A 21,392-nucleotide genomic window follows, 5' to 3' on the forward strand; every position below is an offset into this window, starting at 1 on the left:
TGGTTATTATAGCTTTGTAGTATAGTTTAAAGTCAGGTAGTGTTATGCTTCCAACTTTATTTTTTTTGCTCAGAGTTGCTTTGACTATGTGTGGTCTTTTGCTATTCCATATAAATGTCTGGGTAGTTTTATCCATTGCTGAGAAAAATGTCATTGGAATTTTGGTGGGTAATGCAATGAATTTGTATATCACTTTGGGTAGTATGGACATTTTCACAATGTTGATTCTTCCAATCTTAGAGCATGGGATATTTTTCCACCTTCATGTGTTTTCTTTAATTTCCCTCAGCAGTGGTGTGTAGTTCTCATTATAGAGATTTTTCACATCCTTGGTTAACTCTATTCCTAAGTATTTTATTTTTTTGGTAGCTATTGTAAATGGGAAAGCTTTCTTGATTTCTCTTTCTGCATATTCACTATTGGAGACTAGAAATGCTACTGATTTTTGTGTATTGATTTTGTATCCTGCAACTTTGCTGAAATCATTTATCAACTCCAAGAGTTTTTTTGTAGAGGCTTTCAGCTGTTCGATATACAGGATCATGTCATCTGCAAACAGGGACAGTTTGATTTCATCTTTTCCAATCTGGATGCCTTTTATTTCCTTCTCTTCTCTGATTGCTCAGGCTAGTACTTCCAACACTATGTTGAATAGGAGTGGTGAGAGTGGGCATCCTTGTCTAGTTCCAGTTCTTAAGGGAAAAGCTTTCACCTTTTCCCCATTTAGGATGATAATGGCAGTGGGTTTACCATATATGGTGTTAATTATGTTGAGATACTTTCCATGTATATCTAACTTGCATATAGTCTTTATCATGAACGAGTGTTGAATTTTATCAAATGCTTTTTCAGCATCTATGGAGATGATAATATGTTCCTTGTGTTTGATTTAATAGTATGTTGTATCACATTTATTGAATTACATATGTTGAACCAACCTTGCATACGTGGGATGTAGCAAACTTGATCGTGGTATATAATTATGTATATGTGTTGCTGTATTCTGTTAGCCAGTATTTTATTGAGGATTTTTGCATCTATATTCATCAAGGATATTGGCATGTAATTTTCTTTTTTGTTGTATCTTTACCTGGTTTTGGTATCAGGGTGATGTTTGCTTCATAGAATGAGTTTGGTAAAATTGCCTCTGTTTCAATCTTTTGGAATAGTTTGTAGAGAATTGATGTCAATTCCTCTTTGAATGTTTGGTAAAATTCTGCTGTGAACCCATCTGGTCCTGGGCTTTTCTTTGTTGAGAGCTTTCTGCTAAAAGCTTCCATCTCTTTTATTGTAGTTGGTATGTTCAGATTTTCTACATCATCTTGGCTTAGTTTTGGTAAGCCAAGATGTGTTTGTCCAGAAATTTATCCATTTCCTCCAGATTTTCAAATTTGTTGGCATATAGTTCTTTATAGTAGTCACTAAAAATTTCTTGTATTTCTGAGGTATCAGATGTAATATCACCTCTTTCATTTCTAATTTTTGTTATTTGTGTCTTCTCTGTTTTTAGTTAGCTGTTCTAACGGTTTGTCAATTTTATTTATCTTTTCAAAAAACCAACTTTTTGATTCATTGATCTTTTGTTTTGTTTTTCGGGGTTTCAATTTCATTAATTTCTTCTCTGATCTTAATGATTTCTTCCCATCTGCTAACTTTGGGTTTGGATTGTTCTTGTTTTTCTGGTTCTTTTAGGTGAAGTGTTAGGTTGTTTACTACCCTCTTTCCATTTTTCAAAAGTGAGCATTTAATGTGATAAATTTCCCCCACAGTACTCCTTTTGCAATATGCCACCAGTATGGCTATGATGTATCACTGTTTTCATTAGTTTCAATAACATTTTGATTTCCTGTTTGTTTTTTTGTGGACCCATATGTCATTAAGTAGAATGCTGTTTAATATCCATGTGTTTGTATAGTTTCCATAATTTTGCTTGTTATTGATTTCTAATTTTAATCCATTATGACCTGAAAAAACACATGGGATAATTCAAATTTTTTGAATTTGTTGAGACTTGATTTGCGACCTAACATGTGATCTATCCTGGAGAATGATCCATATGCTGATGAGAAGAATGAATATTCTGAAGTTGTTGGATGGAATGTTCTGTAGATATCTTCCAAGTCCAATTGGTCTAGGGTGTTGTTTAGATCTTGTTTCTCTGCTGATGCTTTGCCTAGATGATGTGTCCAATATTGATAGTGGGGTGTTCAGGTCCCCTGCTATTACGGTATTACTGTCTATCTCCTTCCTTAGGTCTAACAGAGTTTGGTTTATAATTCTGGCTGCTCTGAAGTTGGGGGCATATATATTTATGATTGTTATGTCTTCTTGATGGAGGAATGCTTTTATCATTATGTAGTGGCCTTCTATATCTCCTTTTATGGTTTTTAGTTTAAAGTCTATTTTATCAGATATAAGAAAAGCTTCTCCAGCTCATTTTTCATTTCTCTTTGCATGGTATATCTTTTTCCTTTCACTCTTAGTCTATGTGTGTCTTTACAGGTGAGGTGAGTTTCTTGAAGGCAGCATATAGTTGGTTACATCTTTTAAATCCAGTCAGTCTGTATCTTTTGAGTAAGGAATTTAATTCTTTTACAATCAGAGTTGTTATTGAAAAGTGTTGATTTACTCATAGCATTTTATTGATTTTTGTTTGGATGTCTTAAGTGCCTTTTGTTCCTTTCTTTCTGATTTACTGTTTGTCTTTTTTATTTGTTGGTTTCTTGAGTTGTAGGTAAACTTTTTCTTTTTTCTCTTCATTGTTAGCATTATTATTTTACTAGTGGGTTTTGGTTTTTCTAGTGGTGGTTATTTTTCAGGTACCAAACTCAGTACTCCCTTGAGAGTTTCTTGTAAGGGTGGTCATGTGGTAGTGATTTCCCACAGTTTTTGTTTGTCTGACAACTATACTGTTCACTCTTCATTTTGGAAGCATAGCCTTGCTGGGTAAAATATTCTTGGCTGGCAATCTCTGTCTTTTATTTTGAATATATCATCCCATTCCTTTCTGGCTTTTAGGGTTCATGATGAAAATCTGATGTTAGTCTGATTGGGGCTTCCTTATATGTGACTTGATGCTTCTCTCTCAGAGCTTTTAAGATCATCTCTTTAACTTTGATTTTGCCAATCTGAGTATAACATGTCTTGTAGAAGACCTTTTTGGGTTGAATACATTTGGGTATCTTTGAGCTTCCTGAATCTGAAGACATGTGTCTTTCCTATACCTTGGCGTGGTCCACACCATGGCAGGATCCTAAAGGAGTCAGCTTGGCCTGCCCTCTCTGAGTTGGCAGGGCCACCAGAGGGAGAGAGGTTAGCAAGGTCGCAGCTGCGAGCACTTGCTTTTGCTGTAAGGATCTCTGCCTTGGCATAGTGGTACTGCTTTTACTCTCTCTTTTGATATTTTGGCTAGTGTGGCAGTTCTCCGAATTCCCAAAAGATTATTAAAATAGCACAAATAATTATGCAGTCATTGAACTAAACATTCCCATAGAGGATCCGAGTAAATTGGACAATTCAAAATTATCCCCTTATGATAAATTGACCACACCAACATATGTTCCAAAAGCACCGCTCATGACTAAATATGAGCTGCAGTCTAATGTAAGTTGACAAACATCATTTACTGGAGATTATATTAATGGCAAGAAATGTTTGGAATTAATGGGTAATTATATGATTGGGATAAAAATATATGCTGTAAAATTATTAAACCTGCAAAATTAGATCTTAGAAAAATAAGAGAGTACACCTAGTTTTGTGAGGGATGGTGCTGTGCACAAGGACTCTTGAACATTTAGATCAAGATTACAGGGCCACAGCTAATACATAACCTCAAAATGTGCATGATAATGCTGCTCAAATATCCATTGTTCTTTTTCCATATAAACAGTAGGTTCATTCCATTAGAACATAAAATCATTATACCCCTATTAGAATTTAAATGTTAGCATTGTTCATTTTAGCAAATTTGTACCTATATTTAGCAATAGACATAGGTCATATGATAGTACTGTCTATCACTTTGCAACTGCAATAGTCCCACCCTATTAATAGGGAGGATATTAACCACAGCTTGCCAACCAGAAAAGGTCACAGGTTAACTTCAGGACAATGAGAAGATGGTCCTGATCAGATAACCTGATACCAAAAGGAGGAAGCATGAGCTAATCACCTGAGACTAGCTAACGAAGGAAAAAGAAAAAAGCTGGCTTCCCCTGTCCTTTTTAAATTATTAATTCAAGCTTGCTGATGTAATAAAAATAGTACCCAAAAATCCCCTGCAGAGAAAAATCTGAATAAAAGGCATTGTCTCATGCTCTACTGGGCTCCAGCTGCAACACGCTGACAGCCCATAGAGAGAGAATGTGCATACTGATGCACTGAGGTCTCTGTGTTTGTTATTTTCGCCAACTTCTTATCCCTCTTTCAAGGACCCCCAAACTCGACCAGAGCTGGTCTCTGGCAATACTTGGGAAGTTTTCTGCCACTATTTTGTTGAATATGTTTTCAATGCAATCTCCTTTTACCTCCCCTTCCAGAATACCCATGACTCAGATATTTGAGTATTTAAGGTTGTCGATATGTCTCTCAGATTTTCTTCAATGTTTTTAATTCTTTTTTCTTTTTTTTTGTGCCTGCATTATTTCAACCAGCCCATCTTCAAGGTCAGAAGCTCTCTCTTCTGCTTCTGCAAGTCTGCTGGTTAAACTCTCTGTTGTGATTTTTATTTCGTTGAATGAATTATTCAGCTTGGCAAGCTCTGCTACATTCTTCTTCAGGGCATTGATTTCCTTGTACATTTCTTCTTTTGGGCCCTGTATACTTTTCCTCTTTTCATTGTGCTGTCTAGCTGAGTTTTCTTGTATCTCATTTAGTTTCCCTAGAATTATCACTCAGATCTCCTTGTCAGACATTTCTAGGGCTTCTTGTTCTGTAGGATCTAGAGCTTGAGAGTTATTACCCTTTGGTGATGTACTTTCTTGATTTTTCATGTTTCTGATGTCTTTCCTTTGGTGTTTAGAAATTGTGGCAAGGGATTTCATGGTCCACTTATTTGACACTATTGTCTGGCTAAGATCCTTCCATGACTGCCAGTTTGGCATGGATGCCTCAGTGCCTGCTCGGTCACACTGGTGCCTCAGGGCGCATGATCACCATGGGTCTTGGGCCTCTCCAGGGGGCACTTCTCTGGTCAGTGCCCACTCTCCTAGTTTCGGGGGGTTGAAACGCTAATCTAGAAGCACTGCAGCATGGACTCAAGGGCATCTCCAAGGCCCAGCAAAAGCCACTGAAACATGAGCATAAACACACCCTGCAGCAGCACCAGGAAATGCCAAAGTAGAATGCTGTTCTTAGAATGTAAACAAACATTTGCTTGACATGGTAGCAAAGCATAAGAGTAATGATAAATAACAAACATAATTTTTTGAGGCATTGCCTTTATCACATGCCCTTGCAACAATTCAAGAGATAGATCTTATTGTATCTTTTTTTTCCAATATGACAAGTTAGGATAAGAAAATGTAAGCAGCTTCACAAGACAAAGAGTTATTGAGAGGTGGCCAACATAACTTGAATTCAGACCCTCCTGAATTTGAAATTGAATATGTAAACCTCTTAAATAACCTCTAGTCACATTTTTACCATAGTGAATTCACCTCTTACAAAGGAGTTTGGTGCTGGGTTCCTATCACATAGCCATGTGGGCAGGGCTGTGGAAGGTGCACTGGGTGGCTCAAGGCAGTGGAATTCACGTGAGCCAGGGCTACAAGGCTGCTTCAGGTTTCTCAAGGCTCCTTCAGTGGAAGGCATGTGGGGCAGGACTGTGGAGGTTGCCACTTGTTGGCTCAAGGCTACCACAGCAGAAGCCACAAGGGTTGGGGCTTTGGGGACTGCCTCCAGGTAGCTAAATGTTCCTGTGGCAGAAGACACCTGTGGTGGACTCCAGTGGCTGTTGCCAGGTGGCTCAAGAGTCCCACAGAGGAAGCTGTGTGGGGCAGGGCTTCTGGAGGCTGCAGCTATGTAGCACAGTACTCTGATGTCTGAGGCCAGGGGCTGTGCAGTGTCTAGGACCAGGTGTGCCCCATATGCAGCTCCAGAGGCTGGGTCCACAGCTATAGGAGGCATGGGTTGTGCAGTGGGATGTACTAGTGGCTGCTGTGGAGAGCAAGAAGAACACCTATGGGAGCAGTTGGACCCCAGCCATGGGTCCAGAAGGTGGTAATGGTGACCTTGGCAGTGGTGAGGGCAGGCTGTGGCAGGAGCAATAAGGGATTACTGCCGGGAAGTGCTCATGGCCAAGTAGACTCTTATCACAAGAGAAAATTCCTTCTGCACTGATCCAAGCTGTTCACTCTTTGCTCTGGATCCTTTCTGTGGGAGGATTGTGTGCTGGGTACCACTAGTTTGCCATCTTAACCAGAACCCCTGCCCTTCACCGCTTACACTACTGGAGCCCAGTGCTGCCTGTCCATAGGCCTGGGAGACCCACACCATGTAACCACAGTTGCTGAGTCTACCCAGACCAATTGAGTTTACCTGAAACTACTGTGACTATAGAGTCTACCTGGAACAAAGACTAGAATATCCCACTGAATAGGCAACAGAAAGCAAATCTGCAGGAGGGATTCTCTTTCCTCTAAAGCATCTTGAGTAACTTAAGAAGTAACTGCTCCACCAGATGACCAGACACTAATGTAGGCTGAGTCTACCCAGACCAATTGAGTTTACCTGAGACTACTGTGACTATAGAGTCTACCTGGAACAAAGACTAGAATATCCCACTGAATAGGCAACAGAAAGCAAATCTGCAGGAGGGATTCTCTTTCCTCTAAAGCATCTTGAGTAACTTAAGAAGTAACTGCTCCACCAGATGACCAGACACTAATGTAGGGATAATAGAAATATGAAAACAACAACAACAACAACAAGAAAATATGACATCCCCAAAGAAATACATGACTCTCCCGCACCAGATCCCAAACAACAAGAAACCCTTTAAATGTTTGAAAAAGAATTCCGAGGAACAATCTTAAGGAGAATCAGTGAGATACTAGAATAGTCACATAGACAAAACAATAAAATGAGTAAAATAATCCAAGGCATAAAGGAAGAAATATATGTGATAAATGCCATAAAAAGGATCTAACAGAACTCTTGGAACCAAATGACTCATTAATGAATTAAAAACTACATTTGAGAGCTTAAGCAGCAGAAGAAGAAGTATAGGAAAGAACACTGATCTCTAAGATAGTGTTTTTGAAATAAACTAAGCAAACAAAAAATAAAATAAAAAAGGATTAAAAAAATAAAGAACATCTTTGAAAGCAATCAGACAAATCAAGTTCACAATAATCCGAATCACAGGTGTTCTGGATGAAGTGGATAAAGGAAAGGACAGTGAAAACCTACTCAACAAAATGATAGCAGAAAACTTCTCACTTATCAGTAGAGAAACAAACTTCAGATTCAAGATGCTCAAAGATCCCCATACAGATTCAATCCCAAAAGGTCATTTCTGAGACACATTGTAGTCCAACTGGCAAAAGTCAAAGACAAAGAGAGAATTCTAAAAACAGCAAGAGAAAAATGTCAAGTTACTTATAAGGGAGTCCTCATCAGAATCACAGCAGACTTCTAAAGAGAAATCATAAGGGCCAGAAGAGAATGGGACAATGTATTTAAAGTTCTAACAGAAAAAAACCTGCCAGACAAGATTACTATACCCACCAAGGCTACCACTCAGATATGACGGAGAAATAGCGTATTTCCCAGACAAGCAAAAACTGGGAATTCAGGACCACATGACCAGCCCTACAAGAAATTCTAAAGGGAGTCCTGCCAGTGGATCACATAGGCAAATGAGAAAGAGAAAAAAACTATACCATACCATCTCAGAAAAACCAACAAACTCTGAAGACATACAACAACAGGGAAAGGAACAAAAGATTTATAACAACCACACAAAAGTAATTAAATGACAAGAGTTAGATAATACCTTTCAATAACAATTCCAAATGGAAATGGATTGAATCTCCACTCAAAAGACATACAGTGGCCAGATGGATTAAAAAACTAGACCCAGCTACGTGATGTCTACAAGAAATCCACCTCAACTGGAAAGACACACAGACAAATATTGAAAGGATGGAAAAATATATAATATGCAAAGGGAAGCAAAAATGAGCAGGAGTAGCTATTCTTAGATAAAGTAGATTTTAAATCAAAAAGTGTAAAAAGAGACAAAAGAGTCCATTATACAATGCTAAAGGTATCTGTCCAGCAAGAAGACATAATATTCACATGTATATATGCTACCCAAAATGGTGCACTCAGATATATAAAGCAAATATTATTATACATAAGGACAGAGATAGACCTCCTCAACAATAGTTGGGGATTGAACACCACTCTCTCAGCACTGGAAAGATCATCTAGGCAACAAATCAACAGAAAATCATAGGATTTGAACTACACTTTAGACCAATTGGACTGGCAGAAATATACAGAACATTTCACCCAAACAACTAGAGATATACATTCTTCTCATCAGCACATGGAACATTCTTCGAGATAGACCACACATTAGGTCACAAACCAAGTCTCAACAAATTAAAAAAAATTGAAGTATTTCAAGTATACTTGAAACATTTCAAATATCTTCTCAGACAACAATGGATTAAAACTGCAGATCAATAAGAAGTGAAAGTTTGAAACCATGCAAGTACATGAAAATTAAACAACATGCTTTGGAATGACCTACAGGTAAAAAAAAAAAAAAATCAAGCATGAAATTAAAAAAAAAAATTGAAACTAATGATAATAACAACACAAAATACTAAAACCTATAGAATACTGCAAAAGCAGTTCTAATAGGAAAGCTTATTGCAATAAATGTTTACATCAAAAGAATAGAAAGACTTCAAACAACCAATCTAACATTATAACTCAAAGAAATAGAAAAACAAGAACAATCCAATCCCAAAGTTAGTAGATAGAAAGAAATAAGTAAAATCAGAGTAGAACTGAATGAAATATAGACCAAAAATATGATAAAAAAAATCGATGAAACAAAAAGTTGTGTTATTTTGAGAAGATAATCAAAATAGAGAAACCATTAGCCAGACAAACTAAAAAAGAGGAGTGAAGATCCAACTAACAAAAATCAGAAATGTAAAAGGAGATATCACAAATAATACCACAAATATATGAGGAATCATTAGAGACTACTATGAACAACTACATGCCAACAAATTTGATAACCTGGAGGAAATATATAATGTTCTGGACACATGCAACCTACCTAGACTGGATGAAGAAGAAACAGAAAAACTGAACGGATCAAAAATGAGCAACTATTTGAAGCAGTAAAAAGAAATCTTCTAACAAAGAAAATTCCAGGATGGCTTCACTGATGAATTCTACCAAACCTTTAGAGAGGAATTAATACCAATTCTTTTCAAACTATTCCAAAAAATTGAAACAGAGGCCATTCTCCCATAGGCATACTATGAGACCGGCATCACCCTAATACCAATATCTGACAAAGACAAAATGACAAAGAAAACTACAGGCCAATATAATTGATAACATAGACACAAAAATTCTCAACAAAATATTATCAAACAGAATACAGTAGCACATCAAAAAAGATTATACATCATGGTCAAGTAGAATTCCTCCCAGGGATGCAAGAGTGATTCAACATGTACAAATCAATAAATGTGATGCACCCCATCAACAAAAACAAGAGCAAAAACCCTCTGGTCATTTCAATAGATGCAGAAAAAATCTTTGACATGGTTCAACATCCTTCATGGTAAAGACTCTCAACAAATTAGGTACAAATGGAAAGTATCTGAACACAATAAAAAACATTTATGACAAACCCACCACCAATATCATCCTTAATGGGTAAAAGCTGAAAGGTTTTCCTTTATGAACAACAATAAGACAAGGATGCCCACTCTTACCACTCTTATTTAACATAGTATTGGAAGCACTTGCCAGAGCACTTAGATAAGAGAAAGAAATAAAGAGCATCCAAGTAGGAAAAGACAAAGTCAAATAGTCCCCATTTTCAGATGATATGACCCTATGTATAGAAAACCTGAGAGACTGTACCAAAATACTCTTAGAGCTGATAAATGAATTCAGTAATATTGCAGGATACAAAATCAATATACAAAAATCAGCAGTATTTTTATACTCCAACAACAAATTAGCAAAAAGAAATCAATAAAGCAAGCTCATTTACAATAGTCACAAAAAACCCAAACAAAACAAAAATAAACAAACAAACAAACAAATTCTAGGGGGGAGGGAGAGGAAGATAGGGAGAGATTGAACTAGGGGCATAAAGAATAAGTACAATTTGTAACAATATACATACTAGTAATATTGATTTGATCAACATATGTCAACATTGAATCCCAAGAGTATGTATAATCAATTATGATTCAATAAAAACAAACAAACCAACAAAAAACCCTAGGAATAAATTTAACAAAGGAGATGAAAGATCTCTACAGTGAGAACTACAAATCACTACTGAAAGAAATTAAAGAGGACATGAATGGATGGAAATACATTCCTTGTTCATGGATTGGAAACATCAACTTGAAAAAATGTCTATAATACCCAAAGCCACCTACAAATTCAATGCAATATCCATGAAAATACCAATGACATTCTTGACAGAAATACAAAAAACATTCTTAACATTCATACGGAACAACAAAAGGTCATGAATAGCCAGAGCAATCCAGTGCAAAAAAAAAAAAAAAACAAAAAACAAAAAAAAACAGATAAAGCTGGAGGTATTACACTTCCTGAATTCCAATTATATTATATCACCTCTTCGCAGGTGATGCAGACACAAAAAGGATTACTCAAAGCCCATTTCTTCTGAGCAGTGAGAAATCCTGAAGGGGTTAATTTTCCAGAAACCTTCAAGAGAGAGGCATTCCTCCTTGGAAAAAAGCACCGAACTGGAGTCTTCTCCCAGTATTTATTTTCCAGGGGAGGAGGTTACAGAAAAGGAACATAGGTGCAGTTATGTCTGAGTATAGTTTAACAATAGAAGATGGTAACATCAGTGAAATAACATAGTGACATTCCATAATGCAATTTGCAAAAGGTTAAGTTGATCCACCAACAAAAGCTTGTTCTTAGCAAATACTGTCTTTTCCTACATCAATTTCCTTAGTATTTTTACATAAAAATCAAGTAACTTTAGGTTAACATGCTCCAAGGGCATCTGTCCTTGAGGCAACAAGTTTGCTGTGTTACAATCCTTTATCTACAACAGAGACGTTAGCCTGGGGAAATCTTCTGGTCTTTTGCAAGCTTAACATTTCTGTGTGTAATTTTAAAAGTTAGGCTTAACCTGAAACTACAAGGTTTGGAGGCTAGGTCCTGTGAAATACATTTGCTTTATAAATGTTAGTATACTCCACAATATTACAAAGCTATAGTAACCAAAACAGCATGGTACTGGCATAAAAACAGACACTTGGACCAATGGAACAGAATAAAGAACTCAGAAATCAACCCACCTATTTACAGCTAACTAATCTTCTACAAGGGCACCAAGAACATATGATGGGGAAAGGAGAGCCTCTTCAATAAATGGTGCTTGGAAAACTGGATATCTATATGTAGCATGAAACTATATCCATGTTTCTTGCCATATACCAAAATCAACTCAAAATGAACTCAAGACTTAAATATTAGACCAGAAACTTTAAAACTTCTTGAATAAAACATAGGGGAATCACTATAGGATGTAGGGCTAGGCAAAAACTTTATGAATAAGACCCTAAAAGCACAGATTACAACAACAACAAAATAAACAAATGGGATTATATCAAAATAAAAAGCTTTTGCACAGCAAACAATCAACAGAGTGAAAAGTCAACCTTCAGAACGGGAGAAAATATTTGCACACTATAAATCCAGCTAGGGATTAACATCCAGAATATTTAAGGAATTCTAACAACTTTACAGTAAAAAACAAATAATGTGATTAAAAAATGGGCAAAGGAGCTGAATAGACATCTCTCAAAGGGGGACATATAAGTGGCCAACAGGTATATGAACAAATGTTCAACATCATTAATCATCAGGGAAATGTAAATCAAAACTACATTGACATATTATTTCACCCCAGTTAGACTAGCTACCATCAAAAAGACAGAGAATAACAAATGCTATTGAGGATGCAGAGAAAGGGGAACAATTTTGTCCAGCTGGTGGGACTGTAAATTGGTACAGCCATTATGTAGAACAGTATGGACATTCTTGAAACAACTACAGATAGAAATATCATATGATCCAGCAATCCCACTGCTGGGTATATATCCAAAGCAATGGAAATCATCATGTTGAAGGGATAATGGCACTCCCATATTTATCTCAGCTCCATTTACAATAGCCAGGCTTTGGAATAAACCTAAATATCCATCAATGGATGACTGGATAAGGAAAATGTGATATATTTATATATATATATACACAATGAAATGCTACTCAGCCACACAAAGTAATGAAATTCTGCCCTTCACAGGAACGTGGATAAGCGTAGAGAAAATTGTGTTAAGTGAGACAACCCGAGTATAGAAAGAGGTGGGAGGGAGAGAAGAAAATGAAGGAGGCTTAATGAGAAATCAATGAGAAATTGGTTAATGGATACAAAGAATGATTACCTATCACAATGATGAATAAGATAACTATCCTGATTTGACTATCAGATATGTTACACAATTATTGTTAGTCAACTTTGTAGCTCACAAATATGTATAATCAATGATGCTTCAATAAAAAATTTAAAAATAAATAAAATTAATTTGAGTGCCCCCCCCCCAAATAACAAAAGAATTTGGCTTTCCAAAGAATGGAGAGGATAAAAAGAGATTGAGAGAAATTGAATTTTCAAAAATATCTCATATTTTCAGTAGCATAACCATATGTTAGCTTTCAATATGCAATTTTTACGTAATGATATCTGTTTCTGTAAGTCTTTATTAGCAAATGTTTCTTTTAATTGTACAGCTTCTTCAAGCATTAGCCATTTTCCATCATTGTTTCTCAATTTTCAGGAAAATGTAAGAGCCACCACAAATTTGCAACTTACGATGACTATTTTAGTTTAATTGTGATTTGCTGAGGTACATATGTAATGAGTATAAAGGAAATTTGAGGTAGAAAATATCTTTATTAAAATTAAATTGAGTCCCCCCCCCCCTAAAAAAATAACAAAAGTATTTGGCTTTCCAAACAATGGAGGGGATAAAAAGAGATAGAGACACATTGAATTTTCAAAAATATCTCATATTTTCAGTATCATAACCATATGTTAGCTTTCAATATGCAATTTTTACTTAATGATATCTGTTTCTGTACGTCTTTATTAGCAAATGTTTCTTTTAATTGTATAGCTTCTTCAAGCATTAGCCATCTTCCATCATTGTTTCTCAATTTTCAGGAAAATGTAAAAGCCACCACAAATTTGCAACTTATGATGACAGTTTTAGTTTAATTGTGATTTGCTGAGGTACATATGTAATGAGTATAAAGGAAATTTGAGGTAGAAAATATCTTTATGTATTTTTTAACAGTCTTTTAATATTCTTGAGTTAATGTTACTAAGTGCATGACTATCTGGTAATTCTGTATTGCAATGGTTTTCTGCTAGCTATATGGGATGCATGAGTAGACTGTGAAGGTGTAAAATCAATTTAGTAGTGCATGTGTATGTGTTTAATAAATTAGCACAGTAAAACATAGAATAGCATAAGTAATATATGAAAATAATTTGTGAGTGCACCTGACACACAGTAAACACTATCTGAGTGTTTCAATATTTTCTTCCGAATAACATAGAAAATATAAATTGTATACTGGATATTAAGTAGTATCTTTTAGTTATGCATATATTATGCATTTAGTTATGCAGTGACTGAAACGTAAAATTAATTTCTTCCTACAGGATGCGAACAAAAACTGTTCATAAGTCATGCACCTATTGTATATCCTGTATAATTTATACTCCAGGACTTTTAATAGAAAATTGATAATACAATTGACTATGCTTCAAATAGTTTAATTAAACTTGATCTAAGTAACAAAGCCATAAACTCATTATGGGACTCATTTAAAAAAAAAAAAATTTCAGCCTCACTTTACAAGTTGATTTTTCCTGAAAGTTCCAAGAGCTAACTAATACTGCCATTATTATCTCCAGGGAGATGATTGAAAACAATTTTTTAAATTTATTTTTGGAATTAAAACATAACTTATTATACATATTTATGGGCTACAGAGTTGACTATCAGTATTCATGTACAGTATGCAATGATCAAATCATTAGCATGTTCAGCATTACAAACAAAAATTATTCTTTGTGTCCCTTATCCAATTACTCCCTAATCCCACCCCCTGCCCTGTATACCACCTCTAGTAACTATATGTCTGTTGTCTCCTTCTGAAAGCTCAAAGTTTTATTGAGCTTGCTTTCTTTCCCTCCCTCCCTCCCTCCCTCCCTTTCTCCCTCCCTCTGTCTCTCTCTTCCTCCCTCCCTCCCTTCCTTCCTTAGCTCCCACTTACGAGTGAGGACATGTGGTATTTCACTTTCTCTGCATGGCTTATTCACTTAACATAATTTTCTCTAAGCTTATCTATGTTGTTGCAAATGGCAGAATCTCATTCTTTTTATGGCTGAATAGTAATCCATTGTGTGTATTTACCACATTTTCCTTATTCAGTCAACTGTCAATGGACATTTAGGTTGGTTCTTGTATTAGTCTGTTTCTGTTGCTTAAAACAAAATACTTGAAACTGGGTGATTTATGAAGAAAACAAAATTTATTGTTTATAGTTTCTGAGGCTGAGAAGTCCAAACTCCATCTGGTGGTAGTGACATTGACTCAGGGGTCTCATATTATAAGATGGTGGAAGAAGAGAGAGAGAAAGAAATAATCTCCTATTCCTTTAGAGCCCTCAGACCATGTCCCTCACAACCTTTTTTAATCCATTCACTACTACATGGTCCTACAATCCAATCATCTCTTCAAGGCTCTACCTTTCAGTTAACATAATAGGATTTCCCACTCTCTTAACAGTCACAGTGAGGGCTAAGTTTTTAATACATGAAACTTGGGGTACACAATTGAAGCTTTGAAAAGTTTTGGGGGAACATAATTCAATCCACTACAGTTCCATACCTAGAGCTGTGATGAACATGGGAGTGCAAGTATCCCTTTGACAAGATCATTTCTGATGTTGTGAAAATATCCATACTACCAAAGTGATCTACAGATTCAGTGTAATCCCTATCAAAATACCAATGACATTTTTCACAGAAATACAAAAATCAATCCTAACATTCATACAGAATAAAAAAAAATTCTGAATAGCCAAAGCAATCCTGAGTAAAAAAAAATAAATAAATAAAACAGGAGCCATTACACTACCTGACTTCAAATTATACTACAGAGCTGTAGTAAGCAAAACAGCATGTCACTGGCATAAAAAGAGACACATGGACTAGTAAAACAGAATAGGGAACCCAGAAATCAACCCAGGTACTTACAGCCCACTGGTCTTTAGCAAAGGCACCAAGAGTACACACTGGGGAAAGGACAGCCTCTTCAGTAAATGGTGCTAGGAAAACTGAATAGCCATGTGTGGAAAAATGAAAAGATTTATTTGGTGAGGTATTATCCCCAAACAAGTGCTATCTAACATTTTTATCAGATGCGGTAGCTCAAAAGATTTCTTTGTATCAAAAATTTTTTCATTGTTGTGTTTTCAAAATTTGTGTGGATGAGTGACACATAATTGTACATTATTGTACATATTTATGGGGTACAGTGTAATAAATTGATACATGTATATAATCTGTAATGATCAAATAAGGATAATGAGCATATTGATCACCTTAAATATTTATCATTTTTTTTGTGATGAAAACATTCAAAAACCTCTCTTCAGGCTATTTTGAAATATACACTATGATATCATTAAATCTAGTCATCCTACTATGCAATAGAACACCAGAATTTATTCCTCCTATCTAATTGTGGTTTTGTACCCATTGACCAACCTTTTACTATCCTCCCAACCCTCTCCGTCCTCTGGTAACCACAATTCTGGTTTCTGCTTCTGTGAGAAAAACTGTTTAGATTTCACATATGAGTGAGATCATATGATATTTGTCTTCCTCAAACAACAACAAAAACACAAATAACCCAATTTAAAAATTAGTAAAATACCTGAATAGACATCTCTCAAAAGAAGACATGCAGTTGGCCAACAGCTATATGAAAAAAAGGTTAATATGACTTATCATAAGGGAAATGGAAATCCAAACTACAATGAAATATCATCTTACTCCAGTCAGATGGCTACTATTAAAAACATCAAAATATAGTTAAGTGTTGGTGAGGATGTGGAACAAATGGAACCCTTATACACTGCTGGTGGGAATAGTTAGTACAGCCACTATGGGAAACACTATGGAGTTTCTTCAAAATTTAAACGTCGAACCACGATATGATCTAGCAATCCCACTACTGACTATATATCCAAAGGGGATTCACATGGAGCCAGTGTTTCTCAGTGTCCAGGAGCAACAGAGACAGCAGTGGTAGTGGTGGTTCCCTATGTCCAATGCTGGTAGGGCAAGCTTAAACTGTCCTATCCAGGTTTGAGATGTGGCCATAGCAGTTTTTTTACACAACTCATTCCTGAGTACAGTTTTGGATTTTTGCTGTGATCCTTGCTGTGGCTATTTCTCCCATTTCCATTCTCATTTTCTGTGCTGTTCACCCCTTAATATCTTTTCAATGTTCTTTTCTGTGTAAGCCAGAAAGAGTCACTTTCAGTTTTTTGGCAATGAAGAATTCTGATGGACACAAAACTAGACACCAGAAAACACATGTCATTTGTAAGTTCAATCAAAAGATCTAGTACAAAAGTCTTATGGAATGTACATTCTGTGTCTAGAGGGAAACAATTTACACACACACACATACACAGCATCTTGATATGTAGGAGCAGACCTCTCTCCATCCTAAATCAGACATTAATAATTGTATGTGTGTGCATTTTAGGGGTGTCTGGAGAGGGTGCAGAAACAATTCTTAAAAGGGTCTTTGGATGTGGACCTAAATATTATAATGGAATTTTCATTTTCAGATAAGTTGAACTTGTTTTCTTTAAATATAATGATGAGCAAATTTGTGGAAAAATGCCTGACAGAGGAAACACAAGATAATTTTTAAATTAACTCATAACCTTATTATAAACAAAGGCCATATATGAATAAAGCAAAATCAAATGTAGAAGAAATACTCATCTTAGTTTCTTAAAAAAAATATTTTTGCTTATTTTTGACAAGTAAAAATAGTATATATTTATGGTGTACAATGTGATGTTTTGATATATATATACACACACACACACACACACACACACACATTGTGAAATGGCTAAATCAAGCTATTTGAACATATGCATTACTTTAAATACTTACTTTTGTATGTGTGGTGAGAAAACCTAGATTGTATTTCCAATTTGTTCATTTGCTATCGTACTAATCTGGTCAGGATAGAACTATCTGAGGTCACTTTGATCATCTATAAAGAAGACGGTTCTAAAATAATAAAATACTAAACTTTGACAATAATAAACAATAAAGCATGGATTATTGATGACAAAGTAGTTGGGAGATGGACTAGCAGTGTTCATGGACAAATTTGTAAAAGGAGTTTAAATTTAAGTTGAAAAAGAAGCATGCCTTGTATTTAACATGAGGACATGCACAGTGGAGGACAAAAAAACATGAAGAAACTTAGTTACTTTGCATGTTAACCGGTATTTCCTTTTTTTCTTACATACTTGTTTGTTTATAGATTGAGCTTTTATATATTTCATAAAGGTACCGGTTATGTTTCTAGCCTAGTGATATTCATGGTATTTTATTTCTCTTAAGCATTTTCTATTAAATATAGATAATCACTATTGTTGATTAATTGTGTCACCACAAAAGTTATGTTGAAGTTCTAACCCATGGTACCTGTGAATGTGACATTATTTGGCAATAGAACTTTAGCAATGTAATCAATTTAATATGAAGTTATACTAAACTAGGGCGGGTCTTAAATCCAGTGCCTGGAGGTTCTTTTATAAGGAAGATATGTGGAGACACAGTCACACCCCCCCACTCCCCCCACACACAGAGGGAAGACAGCCTTGTGAAGATGGAGGCAGAAATTGGAGTGATATAGCTACAGGCCAAGGAACACAGAGGGTTGTCCGCCACCACCAGAAGCCAGGAGAGAGGCATGGGACAGACTTTCCCTCAGAGCCTCCAGAAGAAACTGACCCTGCTGACATCTTAATTCCAGACTTGTGGCTTCCTGAACTGTGAGAGGATAAATCAATTTCTAATGTTTTAAGCCAGCCAGGTGATTAGTGATTAGGTGATTCCTCATGAACTGTGCAGTAGAGGAGTAGAAAAGCAGTCATGACCTTTGTAGTGTAGTTTTGCAGCTCTTCACATCCCTGAATCTAGTCTAGATGTGTAACTTGCTTTTGTAAATAAAATGTGACAGAAGGAATGTTGCACTGTTCAGAGTATAAGTGTGGTGAGCCCATGGATGTAGCTGCTCCCTCTCTGGCACCCACGTGATTCCCATCAGTACAAACCAAAGCTAGCTTGCTGGAAAAAGAGAGACCCTTTGAAGCAGTGCTAATTCACCTCTACAGAGTCCGTTTTAGACCACCTTACACCTGATTCCCCCAAACGTGGGAGAATTCCATCCAGATCAGCAGAACCGACTAGCTGAACCATAACTCATGAGCAATGATAAATGACTGTTGTCTTAAGACACTAAATTTAGAGGAGGTCAGCTCTATAGAAATGGCTAAGTGATAAAAGATACACAACTTACTCCACATAATAAAGATATGAATCACATTTGTTAGACCCATCCTTGACTCTTTAAAATTGTTCCCATTATCAAGCATGGTATAGAGAAGCTATAACAGGTCTGATAGTTGCCTTGCTTTTTTATCTGCATGAAACAAGTAAAACCTTACTTTTTTACCTGTTCAAATTTATTATCAGTTAAAAAAAATTGCCAATTTAAACTTAAAGTTAATTGTTTTAAATTTTATTTTAGAGGGGGACAAGCCGCAGGAGAGCGACTCGGGAATAAGTGTGGGAGAGGAAATTGCGATGGCTGTGACGCCGGGCCCGGGAATGGTGACAGCATGTCTGCGGTGCGACCCATGTGGCTTTACCTCCTAACAATGGGAATTTACCTGCCTGTGTCTTGTGTTTTGGGCCCTTCACTTTACTTTTGGCCTCAGTGAAATGGAAACATTGCGTTGGGAAGGGAGCGAACCGCTGCGCCCCTTGCCAGCAGGATCCCAGAGGCCACCAGCAAGAAGAGGAACTCAGAAAGCCTGATGGTGAGTCAGAATCTCTGTGTCCTTGCTTACGCAGGGGGTAGCTGTTACTACCCACGTGGATTGCTCTGAAGGATTGCTGAGACCTTGAAGGGGACTCTCATACTACGTGCACTGAGGTTTGGAGTGCACGCCATTTTGTGAAATTTACAAAATTCTCCCTGGGAAGAAGCCACCTGGAGCGGCTGCCACTCGGTGCCCGGCCACCGCAGCTGCTGCCCTCAGCACCAGGCCAGGATGTGCAGCGCTGCCAGGGGGACTCGGGGTCTGGCGACAGCGGTATCTGCTGGGGAGGGGGCTGTCATCTCTCTGGCCACGGGCGCTGCTGGAACCGTGAACCAAAGAGAGACTGAGCAGACTGCAGCAAGAACAGGAGCCAGGAGGGACAGGGGCAGCGAGAGGCGGCTGGGGCAGCTCTGGCTGTGGAGGCTGCCACGGGAGCTCAACGTGGGAGCGCAACGTGGGAGCTGAGACTCTCAGCAGGGAGCAGTGAGAATGTCCCGCAATCCAGCAAAGACAATATTGGACTTGCCTGACACTAGTGTCCAACTGAGTAATCACTGAGGTAGCCATACCAAATTGGCAACCCCAACAAAATCTTAGTCAGACAATAGTGTCAAACCTGTGGACTGTGAAAATCCCTGCCACAATGAATAAGCATCAAAGAAAAGACACCAGAAACACAAAAAATCAAGAAAGTACACCACCCAAAGATAATAAATCTCAAGCTCTAGATCCTATAGAACAAGAAGCCCTTGAAATGACTGACAAGGAATTTCAAGTGATAATTCTAAGGAAACTGAATGAGATACAAGAAAACTCAGCTAGACATCATGATGAAATGAGGAAAAGTATACAGGACCTGAAAGAGGAAATGTACAAGGAAATCAGTGCCCTGAAAAATAAATGTAGCAGAACTTGCTGAATTGAAGAAGCTATTCAGCAAAATAAAAAACACAATGGAAAGTTTAACCAGCAGACTTGTCGAAGTTGAAGAGAGAACCTCTGAACTTGAAGATGGGCTGTTAGGAATAACACAAGCAGACAAGAAGAAAAAGAAAAAAGAATCAAAGGCATTGAAGAAAATCTGAGAGAGACATTAGACAACCTTAAGCGCTCAAATATCCGAGTCATGGGTATTCCAGAAGAAGAGGAAAAAGGAGATTGCATTGAAAACATATTCAACAAAATACTGGCAGAAAACTTCCCAGGCATAGGAAAAATCACAGATCATCAGATCCAGGAAGCTCAACGATCTCCAAGCGTATTCAACCCAAAAAGGTCTTCTCCAAGACATGTTATAGTCAAATTGGCAAGACTCAAGACAAAAAGAGAATCTTGAGAGCTGCAAGATAGAAGTGTCAAATCACCTATAAGGGAACCCCAATCAGGCTAACATCAGACTTTTCATCATAAACCCTAAAAGCCAAAAAGGAATGGGAGGATATATTCAAAATATTAAAAGACAGAGATTGTCACCCAAGAATACTCTACCCTGCAAGGCAGTCCTTCCGAAACGAAGGGCAAATAGTATATTTCTCAGACAAACAAAAACGGCGGGAGTTCACCAACACATGACCACCCTTACAAGAAATTCTCAAAGGAGTACTGGGTTTGGTTCCTGAAAAATAACCACTACTGCCATAAAAGCCCAAGAAAAATCTAAACCCACTAGTAAAATGAAAATGGCATACATGAAGAGAAAACAAACAAATGAAAAGGCTATCTACATCCTAAAGAACCAACAAAGAAAACAAACAGTAAATCAGAAAGCAAGGAACAAAAGACATTTAAGACAACCAAACAACAATCAATAAGATGCTAGCAATAAGTCAACACTTTTCAATAACAACTCTTAATGTAAAAGTCTTAAATTCCCAAATCAAAAGACATAGACTGCCTGACTGGATTAAAAA

General features: G+C 36.8%; 1 protein-coding gene across 1 annotated transcript in view; it reads left to right on the forward strand.

Annotated features, from left to right (window-relative positions):
* The window catches only part of LOC103601900 (olfactory receptor 10A7-like), a 25,382-nt gene extending 6,067 nt beyond the window's left edge, over positions 1–19,315 (forward strand). The window contains exon 2 of the mRNA XM_008586307.1: positions 19,188–19,315. Coding sequence (XP_008584529.1) covers positions 19,188–19,315 — 128 coding nt within the window. The remainder of the gene's footprint in view (positions 1–19,187) is intronic.
* Positions 19,316–21,392: the final 2,077 nt, after the last annotated feature.

This window comes from Galeopterus variegatus, unplaced genomic scaffold, assembly GCF_000696425.1.
Source record: "Galeopterus variegatus unplaced genomic scaffold, G_variegatus-3.0.2 Scaffold3928, whole genome shotgun sequence".
Classification (NCBI taxonomy): Eukaryota; Metazoa; Chordata; class Mammalia; order Dermoptera; family Cynocephalidae; genus Galeopterus; species Galeopterus variegatus.